At 38.6% G+C, this 27,018-nt stretch overlaps 1 protein-coding gene across 6 annotated transcripts in view; it reads left to right on the top strand.

Moving 5' to 3' along the window:
* Positions 1 to 23,003, top strand: part of zeb2b (zinc finger E-box binding homeobox 2b) — a 68,722-nt gene extending 45,719 nt beyond the window's left edge. For 2 of the 6 annotated variants that reach the window (XM_059497744.1, XM_059497745.1), the window contains 8 exons: positions 3,519 to 3,785; positions 7,859 to 7,927; positions 10,596 to 10,790; positions 12,083 to 12,297; positions 14,346 to 14,454; positions 14,682 to 16,681; positions 18,280 to 18,460; positions 21,593 to 23,003. In XM_059497744.1, coding sequence (XP_059353727.1) covers positions 3,519 to 3,785; positions 7,859 to 7,927; positions 10,596 to 10,790; positions 12,083 to 12,297; positions 14,346 to 14,454; positions 14,682 to 16,681; positions 18,280 to 18,460; positions 21,593 to 22,164 — 3,608 coding nt within the window. In that variant the 3' untranslated portion in view covers positions 22,165 to 23,003. Of the gene's footprint in view, positions 1 to 774; positions 1,104 to 3,518; positions 3,786 to 7,858; positions 7,928 to 10,595; positions 10,791 to 12,082; positions 12,298 to 14,345; positions 14,455 to 14,681; positions 16,682 to 18,279; positions 18,461 to 21,592 lie in introns of those variants that run through there. The other 4 variants (XM_059497749.1, XM_059497748.1, XM_059497747.1 and 1 more) reach the window with 4 other exon arrangements.
* The last annotated feature ends 4,015 nt before the right edge of the window (positions 23,004 to 27,018 follow it).

Here is a 27,018-nt window from a genome sequence, read left to right on the forward strand (position 1 = left end):
GATCGAACATATCCACCCCCTTCCTGAAACACACCCACTCGGGCCGTCCTGGATCCGCACACAGACACAGGAGTTGTTTTACACATCGCTGAGTTTCTCCATTCACTGGCCTCTCAAAGCTGCTTCACTCTTTCACTCGTCTTTTGTTCGCTCTCGGCTGCTGCCCTTCTGTCCCTTTCTCTTCACCACACCACCCCCTTTCGTCTTTTACTCCCTTTCCCTTTCTTTCACTCTTTCTTTTTTTTTCTTGCACGGCTTCCCCCAAAACCCCATATCAGCCTGGAAGAGTTTCATGAAAAAACAGATTATGAACGTAAAAGCGAACAACTTGCAAGCTTGCAAAATAAATAAACATTGTTGTTACAAATCATGCTTCTCGTAAAAAAAAGATCTCTGTAATCTCACGTGTCTCCTAACTAATCTACTTGACTAATGTTAACAAATTGAACCTTGTTGTAAAAGTGTTACCAAAAAAATAAAATAAAATTCACATATAGATTCTCGTTGGATTTTGCAATCTCTAAAACCTGAAGTGAAAATCTGAGTGTTTAAATGTATTGTTGGAGCTCAAAGCCTCTCGCCGGAGGTGTTCAGGTGATCTGCAGAGGGCCGGTTATCTTCAGCACGGTTCACGTCTCCTCCCATTAGCTCTGACGACTCGAGCGCAGTGTGTAGGTTTACCTGCAGGGAGTCTGTCACCTCCACACACACACACACACACGGCCACAGGCTCGTCTCTGGGCTCATCTAGCAGACTGCTGTGAGTCCCTCAGGTTGAGCTTGTGTTGCAGCCAGAGAGAAACCAACCCTGAAGCACTCTGGGAATTTCAGAGACACTAAACTCCTCATACTCGTGTGGATTATTGGACTCGATGGGGAAAAGAGAGCAGGATACTTTGTTTCATTTGTCTGCCTGTATTTCTGGCTTCATTCTGAGGCCCTTCTGAAGTTGACATGAGAAGCCATTGGCTTTTAAACAGATTCTCCTGCTGATGATGAACTGGAGAAGACTGGAGCTCTTTCTTTAGGGACTAAAGGACAGTATTTGTGGTTTGATGAGCACAGATTTCATAACACATTTCCTTTTGAAACAGGAAGTTGAGGTGAGGGATATAAAAATGCTTGCCATTTTTTATTTACATAACTGATAGTTTAGTGCATGCCAGATGTTATTGTGTGGATAGCTGTGTTATTTCAGTATATATACACTATATTAGTTTTTGTTAATATTTTGAATTAGATTGAACATGTATATGTTCAGTTTTCACTTCAATTTTAAAGTTTTAGTATATTTGTAAGCTTTTTTCATCCGTCTTAGTTTATTTCCATTTCAATTAACACTTTGTTTTATTTAATTATTTATTTATTTATTTATTTGACAGATTTTAGTGTTAGCTAACTATAAAACCCCTGAATTCATTTTACGGGGAGTTTCTCTGAGCAAAAATGTGGGTGATGTGGCTATTTTGCCAGAAGACAAAGACTCTTTTAAATGTGCTCTTTTTTTTAAAGTTAAGAGTGCAGATGGTTTGTCACACTTTTAAGTCTTTGAGTAAGTTCCTCTGGTTTGTAGTCATCTAAGTGTGTGTTTGCGTTGAGAAAGCAGCGATCGAATACCGTCTTGCATGGCCCTGCGATTATCAGCCGTAGAAATGACAGGCCTGTCTGCGAGCGGCGCGTAGGTTAAGCCCAACATTAACGGTGACTTGGGCAATTAGGAATGTCATTTTAATTATCTGTGGCATCGGAGTGAGAGATGTTCAAAAGAGAGATGAAATCAAAAGCAGAGGAGCAGGTAGCATCGGTGCGAGAATGGCAGCTGTAATCGCCTTTGTTCCCTTTGACACTCGCAGAAGACGCCGACGAATAGAGAGTGTCATCAGAGGAGAACTTAGCCGGCAAGTAAACATTATCGTTTCTTTGTGTCTGCGCTCTGGAAACACAAAAGACTGATTAGAGATGAGGTGAGGAATCACTGTAATGGCTGCTGTGACATTAGCAGGTTGGAATTATTGTGTTGAAGAGCACAATACCGGCGTGTGATAGGCTGTCTGTCAGCCAAACAATGCTCTCGCTCCAGAGTTTTTACTCCATCTGAAGTTCCACCCAACCCATCATTATGTATCGGCCTTTTCATATCTTCCAGCAGCGAGTACAAAGTTGATGGATTTTGTTTTTAACTTCTCAAGATGTCATTTCTACTTTGTAGAAGCGCCGTCTCTCTCATTCTGTCTCTCTCTTTCTCTCCTTCTGTCTGTCGGTACCTGTTCATGAGCACACAGTTATTCATTTTGAGAACATCTTTTAACATCCACATGTCTTTGTGCCATCACAATCTGATGATAGTCAGAAGGTATTTAAATGTCCACTACCATTCAGAAACGTGCTGTTGGTAAAGATCTTTTTGAAAGAAGTCTCTTCTGTCTGCCTTTACTTGATGAAAAAAAGTTTAAATGTTATTTAAATTTCAAATAGCTGTTTTTTATGTGAATATATTTTAAAAATTAATTCATGTATGTGATCAAAGCTGAATTTAAATAATTAATTTAATGCGTTCTAATAATCAGATTTTCTGATCAAAAAAAAAAAATCTGATTATTATCGGATTATTATGTTGAAAACAGCTGCCTGTTATTTTAATGGAAACCGTGATACATTTTATTTTTCAGGATACACAGACGAATAGAAACATTTCATAACATCAAATGTACTGTAATATACTGTTACTTTTGATCATTTTAAAGTGTCCTTGATGAATAAGGATTTCTGGTTTGTGAGCATGCAGTTAAAGCAGTCAATGCGAAATCCAAACTTTCACTCCAGAACCACCTTTTCTGCGATCAGACTCGTGGAAGTGTTGCAGCCATTCCAGAAATATTGCGTCCGGTCACTGGGCGTATGAAGGGTGTTTTGAATGTAAATGTGTTGAAGGTATATCTGGACCACACATCAAGTCTGAACGTCTCACTTATTCTTTTGGCTTTTCTATTCTTATTTCCTCCCTCCCTCTTTCTCTGTCTCTTCTCTTGGGTTCTTTCTCTCACAGAGAGCATTACTCAGTCTGAACTTGCCTAAACCCTTGTGGTCACACCTCTTGAAAAGGTTTTGTTTCCCCTGTCAATTGGTATTCAGCCCAGGTCACATACGCACACACATGCACCGTTTTCATTTTAATTTGCACCTGTTGTGCAGTTGTTCGGGAGGCAAGTGCAGACCAGTGGCTTAGCCAAAGATCATGTTAGGAACAGATATGCCTAGTGTAATCTTTTTTGTCTACAGGGGTAATGTTAAGATAGACTGTGCTTTGTGAGTGTGTTTGTGTGCTGGCATACTCTCGCTCACCAAACTAAACAATGCACAGATAAAAAAAAAATATATGGCAGCAGGCATTCCTTTATTAACTCATCCCAGAGGAGTTTAATACTCATTCACAGTTAATGTTTCACATAAATGCACAAGCTAAGTGATAACTTAATAATCTGTAGTATTGATCATCTGTTTGTATATGTGTTTTTTTACAGTGTTGGAATATGAGAACGTTGTAGAAACCGGATCAGAGACGGAAGAAGAGGACAGACTTCTGGTGTCAGAAGAAGATGGCTTGCTCAATGGGGCGGGAAGTCCAGTCAGCCTCGTCAATCAAGAGTCTGTGGCTCCGCCCTCTCCGACCCAGGGTCACACACTGCTGAGGAAGACTGTGGATGATGAAGATGATATGAAGGACAGTGGAATAGAGAATGTCTGGCATGAAAACGACTTGCTGAGCGCGTCGGTCGATGGTACCGGTGAGTTATACACACTTCCTTTATGAAAGCACACCCTTTTCCATCAAAGACAACTCCCTGTTTTATCTTTGATGTTCTCTTACATGTTCTTATAGACACACCCTCTCTACTCATAGACACACCCATATTCCTTTAGACACACCGTCTCTCTTCTAAAGCCCCTTTCACACTGTAATGTATCCCGGTCATTGTTCCCGGGTCGCTAGATTTTGCACTTTCACACTGCCAGTGATTACCCGGGATATGTGCGTGCGTTCACATACAACCCGTAAAGGTCCCGTAAAGACACGTGGCATCAGGGCATGACGTGTAATGTACGAATCGAAAACGCTAGGCACGTTAACTTTCACTTAAACTAGCGAACGATCTCAGCTTCCATACGGGAAGTGAGGATCTAACTGATCTCTGCTTCTTTACAGTTTGCACATATTTTTTTCGTCGCAAACATTGATCTGCCTTCAGAACAGCCGGTAAAAGAGTCGCACGATAACATGCGTCATCACTACGACACACCTTTACGGCATTAGTTCTGGCTTTTGTTCACACATCGCTCGTTCTGGGACTGAACCCGGCAATGTTACTAAATCCCCGACCCAGGATCAATCCCCAAATCAATCCCGGGACATGTTTGCGTTCACACAGAAGGGCGACCCTGCATTGTTCCGGCAATTTTCCGGGTCCGACGTGCAGTGTGAAAGGGGCTTTAGACACACTCTCTCTTCTCTTAAAAAAATCCCATCTTTTCTCGGACACACCCTCTCTCCTCTTAGACACACCCTTTCAACTCTTAGACATGCCTATCTTATCATAGATACACCCGCTGTCCTCTTAGACCCACCCATCTTCTCGTAGTTACCCCTCTATTAACTTAGACAGACACCTCATCTCATAGTCATTCACACCCTCTCTCCCCTTAGACATACTCTCTCTTCTGTTCGATATGCCCATCTTATCTTAGACACATTGTCTGTCATCCTAGACCCAGCCTTCATCTTGTAGCCACGCCCATTATATCTCAGACACAGCCTTTCATCCTTAGACACGCCCCTCTCCTCTGTATGTTGTCCCTGATATTTTGTTTAAGCCTGCTCTCACTTCCAGTGCAACTACAGCAGAACGCTTCTCTTTAATTATCACATAAGACCCGTTTCTGCCTGTAATCGTCGTAGGTGCATTTGGCCCGTTTGCAGAGCATCATTGGTAATTGCAGTAATAGCGGTGCGTCGCGTGTCCTTGTAAACGCGGCTCCCGGTTTCCTCCTACAAGCATCATTGGTGCGGGAGGCGCAGTCAGAGACGCAGAGAGATAAATACTCTTAATGAGGGAGAGAGGTAATCATTAAGGGAGGCCAGGCTGCTGCTCAAGTCATTAAGAATCTTAAATGAAATTTTTATTTTTATGATAGCCATTTACATGTGTAATAAGAGTCAATGATTCTTAGAAGCGTATGACAGAAACATAGGAGTGTGAGAGCCCATGGAAGACAGACCATCTAAATGAGCACTTCTTCGCTATTCATTTCTGCTAATGAACTAGCTGTGCACAGAGCCGAGAGAAAGAGGGGGCGTTCAGTAGTCTAAAAATTTAATATGCCCCCAAAAAAGCCGGAGTAGTGGAATTAGGAATACTATGAAGTCTGATTTTCCTTCAGGAGAGCTGCCTGCTTCATTATTTACAGCGGTACGGAGAATCCAAGCGTTTTTGGCCGTCTTTAGTCTAGTATTTCTCACACTTCTTTGAACTACAGACCCCTTTCATGACCCCAACTGTTTGAGATGCCATAGAATATCACAGAAATGGGAATCGTGGCCACCCACTTTCATAAGCCCACATCCACTGTTAAATATGAGAGTAAATTAACATTGAATGTCGTCTTACGAAGTGGGTATATGTTACTTTTATTTTATTTTATTTCTTTATTTTGTTAAAGTTAGTATTTTTAATTCAACAAATGTTTATGATTTTGGTTTAGTTATTTTAGTACTGCGTTGGGAAGTACCTGAAATAAAATAAGTTAATTCGGGTGCAAATAACAAATACATTTATTTTTTATATATTTTATTTTGGTTAACAATTATTATATTTTAGATAACGTTTTATTTATTTTTATGTATTTATAGTTAACAATGATAACCCTGCCCCACTAAACCAACTACAGTCCTGTGTTTGCAATTAAGGTTCTTGTATATATTTGAATATTAAGTTAACAAGTTTTTAAAGTAATATTTGATAGCCAGTGATATATTTGTTGTTATTATTTTCAACATGATGCCACAAATGCTGTTGATAGAGCTTAACTCATATTGAACCCGGAACATTCCTTTAATTTGATAAACCCTTTTGGAGCCAGAATGTCTGTGAATCTGTTGCAATTCCATGTTGTGTGTGTGTGTGTGTGTCTCTGCACTGCTGAGGTGACGTTGATTAGTTCTGGAGGAAGACGCCAGAGTTTCTCTCTCTTTTGTGCACTCTTTTCAAACTTGAGGGCTCTCTCCTTCTGCGTCTCTGTGTTTTTGTTTGGTGCCGGAGTGTCTACACTGGTACCTCAGCACATAGTTCTGTCCTGAGATAAGCCCAGCACGCTCTCCCTCGCTCTTTTCTTCTCTGTTTGCTCCGGTCAGTCAGATTGCTGCGTTGGTGTCGTCCTTGACTTGCTCTCATCTCCCATAATGCCCTTCACTAATGTGTGACATTGTTATCACTGAGGGAGATTTTAAGTAAATCACCTGCATTCCTCCCCGTCCTTGACTTTCGTTTTTTTCCCATCTTTTATTGTATTTTGGATCCTTCCAAGGACCTCAGAGAGTCAGGAGGTTCAGACGGGAGCCATGTGTTTTCGCAGAGCATGCTACAGAAGTGAATGTTTTGAGGGTAAACCGAATGGATGGATTGAAATCATCAGGAGGAATAGATTCAACACGGGTCTCCTTCAGACGCCTGTTTACTCACCCACCACCTCCAAACTGATTTATCAGCCTGAGACGAGAGCACAACTCCCTCGGCTCTCCAAACTGAGGAGGACTAGCTCACCTCCTACTGGAATATTTGCCCCTGTCCCCTCCAAACACTGATAGTAAAACTTGGAGAAACAAGAAGGAGAAAAACTGTGGATTCCAGGAAAAGCTCTGTGCAGCAGAATACAAAAAAAAAAAAAAAAATGTCTGGAAAGCTCGAAAAGCTCAAGAATTTTATATATATATATATATATATATATATTTATATATTACATTGTTACATATTAATATATTATTATTATTATTATTATTATTATTATTAATGATAATAATAATCTATAAAATAAATAATAAATAAAAAGGAACATTTAAATATTTATTTGAAATATATACCTTTTAAAAATATATTGTAATATAGTTCTACAGCATTTTTATTTTTTTATTGTTGGAATAAATTACAATATATAAATTATAAACATAAATTCTAAGGTGTTGACATTTAACACATTATATTTTATGTTTTTACATATATGTATAGTTTTATTAATAAATGGTGCATTTATATTGACATTACAGTCTATATATATATATATATATATTGTCATTCACTTTGTTGACAGTGATCACCAGAGAAAAGGTGATACAATCAATTGTATTATTAATATATGTTCTCAGGTGCCTTGCAGTAGCAGGTGAAGACCCTAATAACTGACCTGAGAATGATGATGTTGATGCAGTGATGTGTTTCTGTGTTTGTGTTTCTCATGATGTCAGTGGTTTGATTAGAGACTCAGTGTTTGGTTTGTGTGCCAGAGACACGGAGCACTGGAGATCAGAAGACTCATCCTCTCTCTCTCTCTCTCTCTCTCTCTCTCTCTCTGTTTGTCTCTCTCTCTTGCGCTCTGTTTGCTTGTTCAGGTGGATGGAACATTCTTGAGCTGATCTCTGAGTTTGCTCTCGCTTGTTTCCCAGCGCGCTCTGCTCTGTGTGTGTCTGTGTGTTCGTGTGATTGTGGGTCATTCAGAGTCCTACATGAGATGCAGAACAAGATGTTTTCTGTCCAGATGCAGTGTGTCAGAAAGCTAATAGACTCTCCTCCTGTCTGTCTCTCGTTCACAGATGAGCTGAAGGGAGACTATGACACTATGGGGCCTGATGCCGCTTTAGAGCCGGTTGGGAACAGTACAGGTGAGTCATGTGACCATGTTGATTTGCTGTACTGATGTAGAGTGCATTAGTCTAATTCAGCAGCCCTGGAAGTGTTTTTCCCATTAATTTTTCCTAAAGGGATTTAAAAAAAAGTCTTTAAGCCATGAAGTGTTATAAGGTTTTATTTGAAAGTCAAAGAAAGAAAGAAAGTAAGAGAATGAACTATAGTCCCACGAATGGAATTAAAAATGGTTTAAAAATCTAAAACTATTAATTTAAAATTGATTGAATCCATAGAAACAATTTATTTGAAGTTGATTGCAAAATATGTATGGGAATGGTGCACTTTTCTCGCTGCAGCTATCAGATTGGTGGAATTTTTCTACCGCCTCATGGGTAATGTAGTCTTTATAGTGCTATTAAACAAGGGTACTTAAAAAAAAAAAAAAAAATATTATGACCAGATGGGTTCAATGCAAGCATATATTGTTGATTAACAACCTCAGAGCTCACAACAGGTCTGTCTTTAAGTGATTTTTTCTTTAAAAAATCATTTTTCATGAGCCAATTTATGGCCTAGTTATGTAATTGTGCAGTAAATAGGTAAAAAACTTCAAAATTTCCACAAAAACACAGCATAAATGTATAGTCGAGAAGTAAATAAAAAAAATGATATATAGTTTTCCATATAAAAAATGTATATTTCCTTATGCAATCGCTTTTTAAAAGTTTGGGGTCAAAATGACCCCAAAGACCTTAAGTGTTGTCCTTTTTTTGTAATGATTAAAGGTTAAAGGTTTATCAGTTTTTGTTAAAAAAAACATTTCCCTATGGAGAAAATGAATGGAGATTGTTGTGCTCTATCATCATGTCTATGATGCAGAATTTCATGCAAACTTAAAAAGGATTCCACTGTGGAGATTTACGCAGCAGAAGCACATCAACATTGTTCATATGCATCCACAAACATCCGAGTGATTCCTGCTCTCTGTTTGACATCATCATCACACACACAAGGGTTTGTTTTATGAGAAACACCGTTATGCTGTGTTTGAGCTGTCATCCCTGATGTAGTTCAGGAGGAAGGATGTGTAGTTTTAATAAAGCTTTCTAATGTTAGACACGCACTCCAGAGATAAACAGCTCCGCTGCGCGGCCCACAATCCTCCTCTGCAGGGAGGGATGTTCTCGGCTCGAGCATCAGGAGTGGAAGGAAAACATTAGGACATCGACTTTAGAGTGCTTTCTTCTGTGAGCACCAACTTCCCCAAATCGCATTTCAGGCCAAAATCAAATTTGAGCGCAAACTCGATTTGTTAGATCATGTAAGCCGCAAAACCCACAGCAGCGAGGAGCTAAACGTGTTCATTTGTCGGGCCGCGGCGTGCACGCGTGTTCACGTGAATGATAGCGAGGCAGGTCTAGTAATGAGAGAGGAGGGAAATCATTTGCTCTGTTAAATAATGTTAAAGGGCTGCTGGCTCTCTGACATTTTCAAGACATTTTTGAAAGCGACACAGCCCAGCGGATAGACCTTTTCACAAATGAGACGATCAAATGTTTACTGTCAGGCAAACCTCAGTGCAGAGTTTATACCTTACACAAGCTCGTCCTAATTAAAAGGTAGCTGATAAAACTCAAGCCGAACATGCGTTGTCTTTCTGCTGTAATTTATAACTTGGGTGAGAGCTATTTATTCTCTGTTAGATAATTCTGTTACATAATAACGTAAAACACCTTCGGTTTCTTGTATCTGCTCTTGTAGAGAAATGATGTGGAGAAACAATTATGACGCTGTCTTTGTGTTTAGTTTCTACATAGACTAATTTTCCATATGAGCAAATTTTATTGCTCAGAGGATGTTTTTTTCACAGCTCAATACTCACTTCTCAATGATGTTTCTTGTTGTTCTCAGATGCTTCTCATAAAATTTGCAAATGAGTGACTAGTTGTCATTCATTAAGAGTACAGAGCTATAAAATGAATGTGGAGCAGCTCAATTATTTGATGAGATTCACACTGAGATCTGCAGCTTTTGATCGTTGACTTTGATATCTTGGCAAATCTGAGCACATTGTTCTGAACCTTTAGAAGAGACACAAGAGATTTACTTTATAGTCTTTTTTTTTCCTCAGGAGAAACATCTGAGTAGCAGGAAACTCTTTATTCAATCTCACTACTGTCTTTAAGAAACAGTTGGGATTTTAAAGACATCTGATTTGTGATATTTATTTCTGTGGGCATTTTCATGATGACTTTCAATTGGCAAGAAACACATAGCTTCAGTCCTCTTGACAAAATTTCCCCTTATTTTTAATGTAATTATCAGAATCCACAAAGTTAGGAGGTCGATTAGAGATCTAGGATTTGATGTTGGGATTACAGCATACGTTTCCGCTCCTTGTCTGACTGCCTCAAATACATTGTAAAGTAGAAAAAAGGGTTTATCGTTAAAAGCTTTTCCACAATTCCAACGGTTCTCCTGTTAGATTAACTCATATTTCTTATTTTAGTGGCCGTTAGGTGGCTAGATAAGGCAGTAATTTAGACATATCCCTCCCAGAACGTTTCTCGAATGTTCCAACATTCTTTTTTTCACAGCTGCTGCCGCATGTTTCCATCACCTTCCAGTGCACCATATTTTTCACATGCAAGCAAGAATCCAGGTTTATTTAAACTCTCTCTCTCTCTTGCTCTGTGATTCTAGTGAAGAGCGTTCACTGTGCTACCGAGTTTGAGGATTTCTTTGGAAAGCGTAAACTGGTGGACAGTGAAAGTCATGTGGTCAGCATTGCTGAATACCTCCAGAGAGGAGACACAGCCATCATCTACCCCGAGGCACCGGAGGAACTGTCCCGTTCCCGCCTCGCCACGCCTGAAGCCAACGGACACGAGGAGAACGGTGAGAATGCAGGGCAGCTGTTGCTGCCGTCTGATTGGCTGCATGCCGGAATGTTTACCTTTAGAGCGACATGCAGCTGTCCGAGTGGTGAAATCATAAACCCTAAATTTCCCGTCCCGAGGGGGGCAGCCGGGGCACATTACGCCACATACCTCTCTTATGAGGAAGTGTGAAAAATTAGATGTGCGAGCCACCAGAAGTGATTACAACAGAGAGAACTCAACTGGTCCACAAACGCTGTCAGCATTCGCTATGTGTTCAGGTTTAAACCATTGTGAACAACTGCTTTTATACAGTAAGGGGTTATAGCATTTTGATTCTGACACAATCCAAAAAAGCCAAGGCCAATTCTGTGGCTCCCGGACCCGGATTTAATTTTGAATACCAAGTGGCGACCCATATACAAATACCGTAATATTACCGTAAGCTGCGTAGAACTGACACAAAAGACAATTAAAAAAAGTAAGTTGATGCCTTAATGTTTAATGCAAAGTACGTTATAATGTATTATATCTTTAAATAATGGTAATGAAAATAATTGCACATATCTTATACTTTTTATATAAAAGAATACATTGTTTTGACGCATTATACTTTCTAAAGGTGTAAAAAATAGGTAAGAATTATAATTCATTCTGTGTATATATATATATATACGTATATATATATGGCTTCAAGTAAAGTGTTAACAGATGTTTTTATATTAATATTAAATATGTGTCTTTAATATCTACAGAGCAGAGCTAGTGGCTTAAACAAAGCTATAGCTACAATTATAATATAAATAAGATGGACACAATTTAGTACATTTATTTTAAGCTTAATATCATCATCTATTTATTTCGAATTTGTGCATTATTTATATTATCCATTCCCAAATTGCCCAGTGGCTATTTAAATTGACCAGCTTTTTTTAAGTTATTGGCCGATTCCATCTTCTTGAAATGGCTAAACATCATCCTTATTATGAGCCTGGCTAACATATCTGTCTGTCACTAGTATGTTCCCACTTTAGGAGTGGAAAATAGTTTAAAACGTGAATGTGTTATATGTCTTCTGTCACATAAAGCCCATGAGCAAAACTCAGCGAGTTGTGTGAATTCGAAAAGACCTACTGTGTGTGTTAATGCATTGGCGTAAGTGCACGTATGGGTGGCATTGCCAACTTTGACAGTGGCACACAGTGGAGCAGATTGTACAGATACCTCCTCGTACCACCCTGGGCACAGCGCCCATTCATTGCCATTGATTTGCTGACCTTTTGGCCCACTGCCCCTCTCTCTCTGCTGCAGACCTGCCACCTGGAACTCCAGATGCTTTCGCCCAACTGTTGACCTGCCCCTACTGCGACCGGGGTTACAAACGCTTGACTTCCCTAAAGGAACACATCAAGTACCGGCATGAGAAAAACGAGGAGAACTTCGCCTGCCCTCTGTGCAGCTACACGTTTGGTTACCGCACTCAGCTGGAGAGACATATGGCCACACACAAGCCAGGACGAGATCAGGTGAGCCGCACTTCCTCTCTTGCTCTCTCTATCTGCCTCGCTCTAGCTCTGTATCTAATGTGCTCTATTCCCTCAGAGAAAAGATATCATTTTGATTGGCAATCATTATTAATTTTTCATGGCATTTTGAAGATGCAGATCTCTTAATGGTTATAGCCTTAATTGAGGTCTAAATGGTTTTTTGATGGCCTGCTCTGATATGATTCTGCAGTCTTATATTCACGATCGAATGACTATGTTAATTTCCAATTTCGAAATTGTATCCGCTCTTTAGGTTTTCTTTTTTATGTTCTTTAAAAATCAGTTTGTCTGTGGTGACAGAGTAACACATCATTTCCATGTGTGTAAATGATAAACGTGAGCCGAGCACAGCGTTTTTTTTCTCTTAACAATCTGTCGCAGCATTATTTACACACATTATATGGGTTGTTGTTGCTGTCGTGTCTAATATAAGGCACATTCCCCTGTATAAACAAGCAGATACACTGGGTCTCTACTGGCAAATAAAACAGGTAAAAGCAAAATGTCAACGTGATCTCTCTAGAGACTGCACAACTTAAAACTTATCTTTATGACTCAAAGCACAGTGTGACATCAGAATTTCTCCTGTAATCATCCGATATGAGGTACAGCAGCTCGTTTATCTCTCAAATATGACGTTCTGACTAGAACAGACTGATTTGATACTCGACGAGTTGGCAACTTCTTCACCTGATGCCACGGGCTGCTCAAAACATGAACAGATGGCCCATTCTGCACCCGTGACCTCTCTAATCCACAAATTTCTTCCTATTTGTTGGTCTTTGTTTGTGTGTTTCATCTTGAAAGACTTTCCTGTTGAAAATTTGAAGTGAAATTTGAAATCAGTCCGTAATGTGCAGTAGAGTGCTCTACGTGTGTACATGACTCCGGTTCACTGATATTTCATAAACCCAATAACTTGCAAATACCCAATCAAATTCCCCGCCCACATCATGCTTGACACACTTAGTGCAAGTGGAAGTGGATCACTCTGGGTGGAAAAATCTGTCTCCTCTCGCTGCTGCCAGTCACAATTAAGCCAACGGAGTGACTGCATCACATCGAGGGTGATGGTGGGACTAAAACCTGCCTCTATCCTCAGAGGGAAGGTGGGGGGCGTAAAGCAGCTGTTGCTGTTTGTTTATGCGACTCAGCAACATATGAGCGAGTGGTGGGGTCCCTCCCCACTGTGGGCCGCCCGGCTCCCCGCTTGATGTTTGAAGGTTGCCGCTGTTTGAACAATCCTCCCTGTGTCCTGCGCTTTATGCCATCTGTCTCCAGTGGAATGCGGGCCTCTCTCTCTCGCCACCAGTTGTCGAAGCCGATCATGGGCGGCACTCACAAGCCTTTTGTGTTCCTCTGCCCGTTCAACATACTCACCTCCCACTCTGAATTAATTGTGCTCGCCTGGTGCGCTCTCTGCTTCTCTGCACTGTCGCCCATATTGTTGTTGTTGTTATTGTTATTATATTTTGATTTTCGAGGCTCTGCTTTGAATTGCAAATGCGAGGGGCGCAGCGCTCATGTTCTAACTTTGAACAGCAAATGAAGTGCCTGCCTACGAGCCGCATTCACTCATTATTAAAGAGATGTTTGAAGCCTTTAAACATTCTACAATTTTTTTTCCAATTATGAAATTGCAACATTTATTCGAGCCCACCTTTTTGCATAATTAACTCTTTGCACAGGTATCTGAAGGATGTGTTGGTTAAATATGCGTGATTCATTTGGAACGATTATGCTAAATTAGATGAAGTGGATCATTTCTGCTTCCCTAAAGAGGAAAAAAAAAGTATTAAAAATAAGAATCTTTTTTTTTTTTTCTGCCAATGCAGCGTTTCTGGCTCTAGAGTCAGGAAATGAAAAGGTATGAGATGCTCTGTTATCGCTGCTCAAATGCACCCAACCAAAGCAAGATGCTGCTTTACAACGGGAGCCATTTGGCCCGTCATGAAATTATTCACTGAAATCTTGCCTGTTGTGTGTTTGTGCAAGAGAAACTCATGTGAATATTTTCTCATCCACAGCACCAGATACTCAATCAAGGTTCTGGCAACCGCAAGTTCAAATGCACTGAATGTGGCAAGGCCTTCAAATACAAACACCATCTAAAGGAGCACCTGCGGATACACAGTGGTACGTCCTATTCTGTCTTTCATAACTCGTTGCCTTAGAAAAGAATGTTCTTGATTCAGCATTAAAATGAATGGATTTTTTCTTTGTTATCTCTTCATTAAAGAAGTTTTATTAGATGAAAAAAGGGTACAAACTCATTACATTGGAAGAAATTGTCAATATCATTGTCAATAAGAACATATCTTTCTTCTTGATGTGATCAAAATCTTTGTCTGTCTTCTCTGTAGGTGAGAAGCCATACGAATGTCCAAACTGTAAGAAAAGATTCTCGCACTCCGGGTCCTACAGTTCACACATAAGCAGTAAGAAATGCATCGGACTGATCGCTATCAATGGCCGGGTGAGGAACAACTTGAAGACGGGTTCATCTCCGACCTCTGCATCATCCTCCCCTACGAACACCGCCATTTCACAGCTACGACACAAACTGGAGAATGGCAAACCCCTTGGTCTGCAAGACCAGTCCAACCACCTCAACATCAAATCTGAACCACTTGACTTCAACGACTATAAGCTGATGATGGCCTCTCATGGCTACAGTACAGGCAGCCCCTTCCTGAATGGTGGTGTGAGGGGAGGAAGCCCACTGGCCATTCATAACTCCCACAGTCCCCTTCAACACCTGGGCATGGGGATGGAGGGGCAAATGCTTGGATATCCATCACTGGGAAACAACCTGAGTGAGGTACAGAGGGTCCTGCAGATTGTGGACAACACAGTTTGTCGACAAAAGATGGACTGCAAGCCAGAGGAGATCTCCAAGTTGAAGGCATACATGAAGGAGTTGGGTTCCCACATAGAGGAACAGAAGCAAGCACTCACCTCTCCCGGTGGACCCCAAAACACTCTTCCACTCATTAATCACAATGGTGCCACCAAAAGCATCATAGACTATACGCTTGAGAAGGTCAACGAAGCCAAAGCCTGCCTTCAGAGCTTGACTACGGACTCTAAGAGACAAATTAGCAATATCAAAAAAGAGAAGGCAAATCATATGCTAGATATAGGTATAGAGGACAAAATGCACGAGAATAATAATCTAATGTTTACACCCTTCTCCTGCCAGTATTGCAAAGAGACCTTCCCTGGCCCCATTCCCCTGCACCAGCATGAGCGCTACCTTTGCAAGATGAATGAGGAAATCAAGGCTGTGCTTCAGCCCACTCAGAATGCCTCGACCAACAAAACCGGCTTGTTTGCTGAGAAACACGGCCTCTTGCACCCCTCCATCATCCCTGAGAAGGGTGTCAATGGCCCTATCAGTCCCTACAAGGACCACATGTCAGTGCTGAAAGCTTATTTCGCCATGAACATGGAGCCCAACTCGGAAGAACTACTGAAAATATCCATAGCGGTCGGCCTTCCACAGGAGTTTGTGAAAGAGTGGTTTGAACAAAGGAAAGTCTTTCAGTACACAAACTCCAGGACTCCTCCTTTAGACAGGCACCATGTGGAGTCTGGTCACCCAGTCTCCATTCACACGCCCTCTAAAGACTCGTTAGGCATCCGGTCTCCAATACCCCTGGTCAAAGGTACTGACCACATCACATCCCCCTCCATCCCCGAGCTTCATAACAATATTAATAACTTTGACACCCCACTCAGGCTCTCTAAAACCCCTCACTTCTCCAACCACAAGCCGCTGGGGGATAAGCTGGACCACTCCAGAAGCAACACGCCGTCTCCTCTAAACTTGTCATCTGCCTCCTCCAAAAACTCCCACACTAGCTCTTACACACCCAACAGCTTCACCTCCGAGGACCTGCAGGCTGAACCTCTTGACCTCTCGTTGCCAAAGCTCATGAAGGAGCCAAAGCACATCTTGACTGTGAAAAGCCGACCCAAGCTAAACAGCACCCCCACTGACCATAACCACATCTTTACGCCCCGGGAGAATGCAGACGAGCCGCTCAACTTGGCTTATCTGTCCAAGAAGGAGTTTGGCAACCCCAATGCAAACAGCAATCTGGACAAAAGCTTAAGCCCAATGTTTGGTCTGAACCCCTTCGCTTCCAAACCCCTGTACACCTCCTTGCCACCACAAAATGCATTTCCACCCCCTACGTTTATGCCCCAGGTGCAAGCCAGCCTCCCGGGGCTGAGACCCTACCCGAGCCTCGACCAGATAAGCTTCTTGCCACACATGGCCTACACTTATGCAGCAGGGGCGGCCAGCTTCGCCGAGATGCAGCAGAGGAGAAAATACCAGCGGAAGCCAGGGTTCCAGGTAAATAACGGACTCGCTGTTTCATAAACCCTCAGGCCTGTGTTTCTTTTTTCTATCCCTCTGGTGAGTGGCGCTTGGCTTCATTCAGACACTAATTAAAAGCCACTCAGAGTGGGAGAGGGGAGCTCACCTCACGCCCAGCGGCTGATGAGGAGATGAAAGAGAACTGCGGTTCTTGTGGTAGACGTCAATGCCTCTAGTGCTATAAGCTTTTTTTATTTTTTTTTTAGTGGTGACGGTTATGTTGCCAGTGGCTCGTCCAAGATACCGAGAGCAGGAAAACGTCAAAGTGTCAGGTGTTCGGCATTCTAGCGTTGATACGCCTGTGGCTCCGCTGCTCTTTTTCCCATCTCAGGTGTGAGAAACATCAGAGACAAAGAGAGTCAATGAACCTTAGACATATCTCTTTTTTTCTACCCCTTTTTCATTTTGCTCCTTTTTCCCCTACATTTCTACAGCGAGAAACACTGAAATGAGCTTGAGCATAAAGATTAATAATGCACACTCCCCATGTTCATTACAGCTCAGCGCTGAGGGCTGTTTAACATCGGGGAAACCATTCTGATAAAAAAGTATTAATAATGTTTCCTATTCTAAGTTATTAAATTAGATTTTAAAAATACAGCTAAGGGCATTTAGCTCAAATTGATTGTGGAACGATAGCACAGAGCTAAAAGAGAGTGCACAGAAGTATTGTCAGTCCAGAGCCGGCTGTCCTTAATGAGGGCTTTGTCGCTGCAGTTTTGGCCATTTTGTGCCCCTCTTGATTTAATCATTACCATTTGAAATTAGAGGACTGTGGCAATATTCCCTACTAAGACTCTCTCCTTATTGTTATTAGCTTCTAATGTAATAATATTTTCCCCCATTAATTTAAGTTTAAGCCTATCGGGGTAATCTCTGCTCAGATAAATACTGCGCTAACACCCTTTCATGTATGAAATTAAACCAAATTTGAATGCAAATATATGGAATAAGGTGTGATTAAGAAGAGAGAAAGGCCTCATTTGCAATATCCTGCCGTTACATGCTTTTTTTTCAGGTCCCAAACATTTTAATGTTTAATTCGTATAAGATTGCTACTCCAGTTTTAGCTGAGAAATGTGTATCTTATTCATATTAACATGCTTCATTTTAATCTCTTCATGTTTTAAAAAAGTAATTTTATATATATATATATATATATATATATATATAAAATCATGAAATACATAAATAAATTAAACAAGACGGTTCTCTGTTGATCCATTCTGTCATTTAAAATGTATTGTCTATTTTATCTGGGTGTATAATAGAATTTCAGAAAAAGAAACAAATACAGTTTAATATTAGTTTTCATTACAAATAATCATTTAAATATTAATAAATTATATCATTAGATTATGTAGTTTATATTTATGTTAATATATTAGATTTTATCATAATTGTAAGTAATTGTTTCTGACAACAGCAGTTTTTTATTTTAAATTTTTGTTTTATTCTAATGCTTATTGATTTGTGATTTCTTATTTGTATTACTGTTGCACAGAGACACTTTGTGTGATGACAATAGAAATAATAATAAGCTCAAGGAGCTAACGATCGCCGTCTCTTTCCAGAGCGAGCTTCTCGACGGGCCGGCAGATTATCTGAGCAGTCTAGATGATATGGCCGATCCCGAGGCCTGTCTGTCCAGGAAGAAGATTAAGAAAACAGAAAGTGGTATGTACGCGTGTGACCTTTGCGACAAAACATTCCAGAAGAGCAGTTCCCTCCTCAGACACAAATATGAACACACAGGTATATATACTGTTCTAGACACCATCATCTAATAACTGTCTGTCTAACTCCAGAATATTCACGCTGCTTCTTGATTTCTTTCTTTCGCTCTGTCTTTTTCCACTACCTTAATCATGTTTTTTTTTTCTTTTTTAGTAAAAACTAACATGTGTCTCTCCTGTTGACAGTCAGTGAGAGGATTTGTAAATGTAATTAATGTGGCAAAAAACATAACACAGACATTGCTCTAAATTAAGAAAATAATTAAGCAAAATTAAGCAGTTAGAAAAAAAAACAAACAAACGAAGCTGGACTGAATAATCTCTGGAATTATCTGGGAGTATGAACCTTAGTGCTTTAAACTGTTAGTAGAGGCTACATTCACACCACACATTTATTTAATTAGACTTCATTTTATGACTGTATGAACAGGAAAATTTACATTTATATGTGAAAATAAATGGGCAACATTTTTGCTAAATGACTTCAATATGGTAAATTTTAGGTTATAAATGTTTTTTTTTTATGTCTTACTTAACAGTTGTCACAACTGGATGCTTGGAATTAATACAATAGTCTATTCACTGTGTTAATTATTACACTGAGAAATGCAGCAATATACTTGCATTTGCATTAGATCTAAGAATGAAGACAAGTTCTTCTCATTTTATTTTGAAATAAAATAAGATAAAAATTTGATTTGATTTGAGTTGTCATGCAGTAAAAAACACAAGATGATTAAAAAAAAAGGCATAGACCAGAAAAATAAAAATTAATTCCACACATATAATGTTTTGTTTTTAAAAATAATTGTTTACCATATGGATGGGAGAACAAAAAAAGTAGCTGGAGCAGCTCTAAATCTCTTCAGAAATACAAACGGAGCGTCTGTCAACTCTAGACAGTTTCATTGATGATAATGGAAGTGATTTAGTTTTGATGTATTTTGATGTGCAACTCATGCCGGCTGTAGACATGGAGCTTAAGGTCACATTCTATTCCAGAGACCAGCCAGTGTGAATGAAAGAGAAAAATAAACGTGAATTAGAGGAGGAGAGTAACTGCACACACACACACACACAAACACACACAGTTTCTTTCTCTTGATTGCATCACCGTTTACAGTCAGTCTGGAAGGACATGGGAATTAATCCACTGACGTGAATACAACTATTTCATTTCCCTCTCTCTCTTGTCTTTGTGCTGTCTCTCTCTCTGTCTCTCTCTCTCTCTCTGTCTCTCTCTCTCTCTGTCTCTCTCTGTCTCTCTCTGTCTCTCTCTCTCTCTGTCTCTCTCTGTCTCTCTCTGTCTCTGTCTCTCTCTCTCTCTGTCTCTCTCTCTGTCTCTCTCTCTCTCTGTCTCTCTCTCTCTGTCTCTCTCTCTCTCTCTCTGTCTCTCTCTCTCTGTGTCTCTCTCTCTCTGTCTCTCTCTCTCTCTGTCTCTCTCTCTCTCTCTGTCTCTCTCTCTCTGTCTCTCTCTCTCTCTCTGTCTCTCTCTGTCTCTCTCTGTCTCTCTCTCTCTCTGTCTCTCTCTCTGTCTCTCTCTCTCTGTCTCTCTGTCTCTCTCTCTCTCTCTCTCTCTCTCTCTGTCTCTCTCTCTCTCTCTCTGTCTCTCTCTCTCTCGTTCCTGTGCTGTTTGCGCTAAGCTCTTGGCCAGTTATATGTGTCACAGAGTAAATTTTAAGTTCTGACTAGGATTGATATTATAGTTCATCAGTGTAAATGTATTTGTTTTTCAATCAGAGAAATATTTTTTTAACCTGAGGATGTATTTTCAATATTTAATGCAAGCAATACATTTCTGAAAAATAAAATTGTTAAAATGATTAATGCAAGTTTTCCGTAAAAAATAAAATAAAGAAGCATATACATTCACTTTAATTTATATACACAATAACACATTTTTTAGTAATACAGCACAGCAGTTACATCATGTCTATCTGATAAATTATTTAATATATGAAAAATGCTACGGGGTGTTTTGAATCAGTTCATTTAAAATAAGTGAAATTCAAATAAATAATGTATATATCATATATTCAAAGAACATTAAATGTCAAATATGACGTGCATTAAAACAAACACAGTATACACACTTGCCTTCAAAATTATCACATATAATCACAACATGCACATTAATTTTTAGATGTTAATGTAATGTATAGAAATTAAAGTTTTTATTAAGGGCAATGTTTACCCCCAACAATTGATTTGCAGGGGCAAAAAAATAAATGAATAAATAAAAAATACAGAGTATGGTGCATGTCAGCTGTGAATCATTTCATTTAAAAAAACACTATTACACTATCTGACTTACAAAAGCAGTATTTGAATAATTATGGATGTTAATTTTACAATCAGAAAATAGAAGTGATGCACAAATATTAAATCAGGTAAACATTACGCTAGAACACATTTTGCATAACTGTCCGGTGATCTGCTAAATTATACAGCTGGGAACTGTTTTCCATCAGTGCTTTCGTGAAAAAAATCACTTCATATAATGTGCAGATTGATCATTGGTCACCTCTAAGAGAGCATGGATACAGATATCTGACAGCTACAGGTCACTCGACTGGCTTAGACTGTAGTATGATGAAATATAGCAAGTATTACATAAAACCCCAGCAATTAAATACTTGGAGCATTTCTGTCACTTTTGTCTCATGCACCTGACCACAGCATCTCCACTCGCTCTTTCCCTCTTTCATTCATGCCAACCCTCTCTTTCAGCTCTTGTCTTTTCTCGTGACGTTAGATCATGACACGTCATCTCACGCATAAGGACAGGAAAAGAGTTACGCAGCAGGAATCCGCCAGTGCATTTCACTCTATTTGTCCCAGCGCTCTGTGTTTGTTTGGTTTGCGCTGGTTTATTTATGTTGCAGTGTTGTACCGCTTGGGCCCTGCGCTGCCTCACCGCTTCACGCTTCACTTCTGTGAGGGAATGTTACAGAGTAAATACACAAACGAGACGGCGGCGCGTCAAGCAGAACTGCAACCAGAGAAGGCAAACATTCATAACACTGGGTTATTTTGGCTTGTTTTCATTGGAACCCTTTTATTTAGTGTTTATTTTGATCTGCTGTGTGTTTGTGAGAAGTGCATATCCGCTCGCTCACCGCGTGCATCCTGTCGTTGTGTGTTTCCGCAGGTAAACGCCCGCACCAGTGTCAGATCTGCAAGAAAGCGTTTAAACACAAGCATCATCTGATTGAACACAGCCGACTGCACTCCGGAGAGAAGCCGTATCAGTGTGACAAATGTGGCAAGCGCTTCTCGCACTCGGGCTCGTACTCGCAGCACATGAACCACAGATACTCGTACTGCAAGAGAGAGGCGGAGGAGCGCGAGGCGGCCGAGCGAGAAGCCCGAGAGAAGGGTCACCTGGAGCCCACGGAGCTGCTGTTGAACCGGGCGTACCTGCAGGGCATCGCTCCGCCCGGATACCCCGAGCGTACACCAGAGCCTATCCTGAGGGACGGCCTGAACGGGAGCATTCGGGAGCGACTCAAGGAGGTGGAAGGAGACTTCGGGAAGATGGGCCGGCGAGACGAAGAGTTCGAGGAGGAGGAGGAGGAGAGCGAAAACAAAAGCATGGACACCGACGGAGACACCATGAGGGACGAGGAGGAAAACGGCGAGCACTCGATGGACGACAGCTCCTTGGACGGCAAAACCGAATCCAAATCGGATCACGAGGACGGCGTGGAGGACGCGGTGTAGCCGCGCAGCTGCATTATGCAAACACAAGAACAAAAAAGGAAACTAAAATAAATGAAGTTTTAAAAATTGTACAGTATTAAGGCCTAAAGTATGTGTGGTGCTACCATCCTAAAATCACGTGTTCCATAGTATTTATAGCACAAACTAGTAACTTGTACAAAAATTGCACTCTGCTTCTATAATCACTATGAGAATAATGAAATTATTTGCTGATGTATATTTATACAGTGTTAAAGAGGGGTGCAGGGGATCAGTATTTAATGTGTTTTTTCTGCCCTCGCCACACACTCTTTTAGGCCGAATTCATGTGAAGGACCGTAACAGTATTTCGTTTGCGTTGACGATTTCGAGTCTTAAAGAGACTGTTTGGAGAGAGAACGACCGTTCGACCGGGACAGACGGATGGACTAAGCCTTTGGACGGTTGTTGCCTTATATGCAAACCTGTTAATCAGCGCGTTTCTAAAGTGCCAACCCTGTTCAGTAGAAGAGGATAGAGCTGTCTCTCTCCGATCAGCACGTTCTCTCTGTTAGCACAACAGCTCTTTAGTTTACAACGACGTTTGTGCAATTTTGTTCTCAGTATTACACCAAACCGTTTTGCAATGACAGAATTGCATCCTTTTATTTGTAGGTTTAAATAACATCTTATTTATGTGGCCCATTTTGTATCTCCTGATTTTATTTATTTCATACTGTACAGTACAGTATTATAGTTCTTCAATAAATAGATCTATTTTAGTAAAATGGAACCTGGAGTTGATGAGAGCATTTATTGTGTTTTGAGACATTAATTGTGAAATGCAAATTTTCGATTTCGTTTCAGTTCTTTTTTTTTTTGGTTGTTCTTTTATTTAATTTTTTCCCAGTTACTGGAAACTCCAAAATTTGGGAACATTTTATATACAATATTGTGAGAACACTGTATTTTCAACTGAGAAAAAAGAAAAAGAAAAAGAAAAAAACAGAGAAAAGAGATCCACTTTCATGGAACAGGGACAGTTGAAATTCAATGTATGATAATATCATGACTGAGAACACATAGATCTTTCCTGAAATGTCTTTGTAAGAGTACTTTTTAATTTGTAATTTCTCTTGGAAATGACCATGCTCAAATAAAAGTAGCCAAATTAAAGAACTCTTCCAGAAGGCGTGTGAATGTGAGTGTGTGTGTGGAGTGAATTATCATGCGTCGTCCATATAGTCATGTGTTTTTGTTTTAGAGGACACTCGCCGCTTCAGTTCTGGCTTTGACTCTATGAGAGCGGTGGAAATCTCACCTTTCAAAGGTGATTCTCAGCCTCCGTCATTAGATATTCCTGCCACTTCACAGCCGATGAAGGCCAAACAGGTTTTCAAATGAACTCTTCAAATAAAGAGCAGAGAACCTGTCGAACAAAGCCAGAGCGAGACAGACAGACAGACAGAGAGACAGCTTAAAGTGTCATGAGTTTCTACAGCGTATGCATATGAAAGCACAGATCAAACGCTCTCTCTCTCACACACACACACACACACACACACACACACACACACTCACTGGAGATGTCCAGCCATCCGCGTCTAATCACCTCACCTGATCAATTGAAAAAAACAAAAAAACAACAGCTTTCATCTTTTCAGTTTGCAGTTTCAAATGTTAATTAAGAGGACAATTATAACAGAACTTAATCAGTTCATTTAAAATGTAATAATAACAATAATAACACTTAAGTATATATATATATATATATATACAGTACAGACCAAAAGTTTGGAAACATTACTATTTTTAATGTTTTTGAAAGAAGTTTCTTCTGCTCATCAAGCCTGCATTTATTTGATCAAAAATACAGAAAAAACTGTAAAATTGTGAAATATTATTACAATTTAAAATAATTGTTTTTAAATTTATTATACTTTAAATGATCATTTATTTCTGTGATGCAAAGCTGAATTTTTAGGATCATTATCACATGATCCTTTAGAAATCATTCTAATATGATGATTCATTATCAAAGTTGGAAACAGTTCTGCTGATTAATATTTTTTCAGAACATCTGATACTTTTTTAGGATACTTTGATGAATAAAAGTAAAAAAAAAAAAGAAGCTATGTTTTTAAAATATAAATGTTTTTTAATAACAATATACACTACTGGTCAGTAATTTGGGGTCAGTAATTTTTTTTCTTTTTTTTTTAATAAAATCAATAATTTTATTCAGCAAGGATGTGTTAAATTGATAAAAACTGTTAGTAAAGAAAATATATTATTAGGATATATATTATTAGATTTTTTTTTTATATATATAAATGCAGTTCTTTTTAACCTTTTATTGATCAAATATATTAGACAGCAGAACTGTTTCCAACACTCATAATAAATCAGAATATTAGAATGATTTCTAGATGATCATGTGATAGACTGATGTTACATGTGACACTGAAGGCTGGAGGAATGATGCTGAAAATTCAGCTTTGCATCACAGGAATAAATTATTTTTTTTAATATTCAAATAGAAAACTATTATTTTAAGTTGTAATAATATTTCACAATATTACAGTTTTTTTCTGTATTTTTGATCAAATAAATGCAGGCTTGATGAGCAGAAGAATCTTCTTTCAAAAACATTAAAAATAGTAATGTTTCCAAACTTTTGGTCTGTACTGTATATATATCTCATCTGTAAGTCGCTTTGGATAAAAGCGTCTGCTAAATGAATAAATGTAAATATATATATATATATATATATATATATATATATATATATATATATATATATATATATATATATATATATAAATAAATACAATGGCATACATATAGACAAATAAAACTATTTTTATAAAACTATTCCTGTATGAACACAAATCATGTATATATTTAATGAAAAGCTACTGAAAATTGGTAGCTCAATTATTTCTCATTGAAGCTGCAATTAAACAATAATAATAATAAAACTATTGTAAAATTACAACATAATTTCAAAGAAGGGTGACATTTATAATAAAAAAATAAATAAACTGCATAGTTTTACAAAAATACAAAAATAAAAATAAAACCTGGAGTTTTACTTTGATATGCCTAAAAAACAAACAATCAAAGAGGATACAATAAATAAACAAAATAAAAAAGACTCAAGTTGTGAACAATTTTGGCAGCTAGTCCTGGTCTTCCCCTTACAGTATATTTGTACTAACATACATAATTAGGATTAAAAAGTATTGTGCCTCAGGTTATATTTCAGTGTGATATATTTGGCAGCCAGAGTGCAATTTCAATACATTTTTCATTTGTTCATTATAATAAAAAAAGGCATAATTCCAGTAGACAGTGATATCAGCCAGTTCCTGTATTTATGTAGAACAGCTTTCAGTGTTGACACTCTTTATTAAATGATGTGTGTTTATGTTGTTTTCAGCTGTTGTTGTTATTTTTCATGTGTTTAATGTCTCTTAGAATATCAATTTGCTTTTTTTTTTTTTTGTATTAAGATGATTAGTCAGGATTCAAACCCAGTGCTGCCCACGGGGCTATCGGCTCTGACAACCCTTACCTAGAATTGAATATGACTGTACATGTCATTGTGTTATTTATTAATGACAACATGAGTTCAACATTGTCTGATGTGAAGGAGAAACAACATTCATGCATACCAGGGTTAATAAATATTACAAATGAAAGGCCTTAATAATTCTGTGAATCACTTAAACGACTCTGAACAGTCACACGGCTGCTATACTGTTATTACAGTATTTGTGTGTGTGTGTGTGTGTGTGTGTGTGTGTTGGTATGTTTGGAGTTTCTTCTGTCTAATGATTCACTGCTGCTCTTTCACCAACTGTACAGAGCACTGAGAGACAGACTCTCTCCCTCTCTCTCTCTCTCTCTCTCTCTCTCTCTCTCTCTCTCTCTCTCTGTGTGTGTGTCTCTCTCTCTCTCTCTCTCATGAGCTCATATTGCTGTTGGCTCGGTCCTTTTCTCAAACATCTTTCTCCTGCACAGTTTAAATCTTCCAATGCAAAAACAAACATCACTCTTACAGATAATATAACAGCACACACACACACACACACACACACACACTTAACACATGTTTTTACACAGCGCAGCCTTTTAGACAATATATTTTCATTTTATCAGTATCAGTCTATATGAATTATATAACAAACAAAAAAAAAAAAAGATAATATGAATTATGTTTCTTTAAATAAGTATCAAGTTTCCAAATAAATGTATTGAAGAAAAAATGTATTCAGTATATTATTTGTAAAAAATATAATGCATGTATGATTTTTTTTTATAACGCTGAATATGTTAATGAATTAGTAAAATAATTTATGAACAAAAATTATTTGCAAAAACATTTATTAATAAATACTATAAAGATAAAAGGCAATACACTGAAACCATATTGAAGTTATTGGAACTGTATTAAATTAAACAAATTCAAATTAATAAGTAAAAAATTTTCTACATGTTACAGAAGTTCTAAAATCTTTAATTTAGAGAAGGTATTTTATATTGTGTATATATATATATATATATATATATATATATATATATATATATATAAATCATATTAATTTACACTGAAAATAAATTTAACGTACATACACTGTTCATCAAAAGTTTGAACATGCCTGAATACATACATTGTCTATATATTGTATACATCATCTAAAAACATTTTACATTTTCTGCTGCAATATTTAATATTAAAAGTTTTCATGTGTGTTACATTTCAGTGACTACATCATTCCCATATTTCCACGTATTTTCTATTTTCATGTCTTTAATGTTATTTGGACATATACATTTATTAAACATTTTATATATATATTATTTTTAAATTTTATTATACTAGTTTATATA

This window comes from Carassius carassius, chromosome 17, assembly GCF_963082965.1.
Source record: "Carassius carassius chromosome 17, fCarCar2.1, whole genome shotgun sequence".
Lineage (NCBI taxonomy): Eukaryota > Metazoa > Chordata > Actinopteri > Cypriniformes > Cyprinidae > Carassius > Carassius carassius.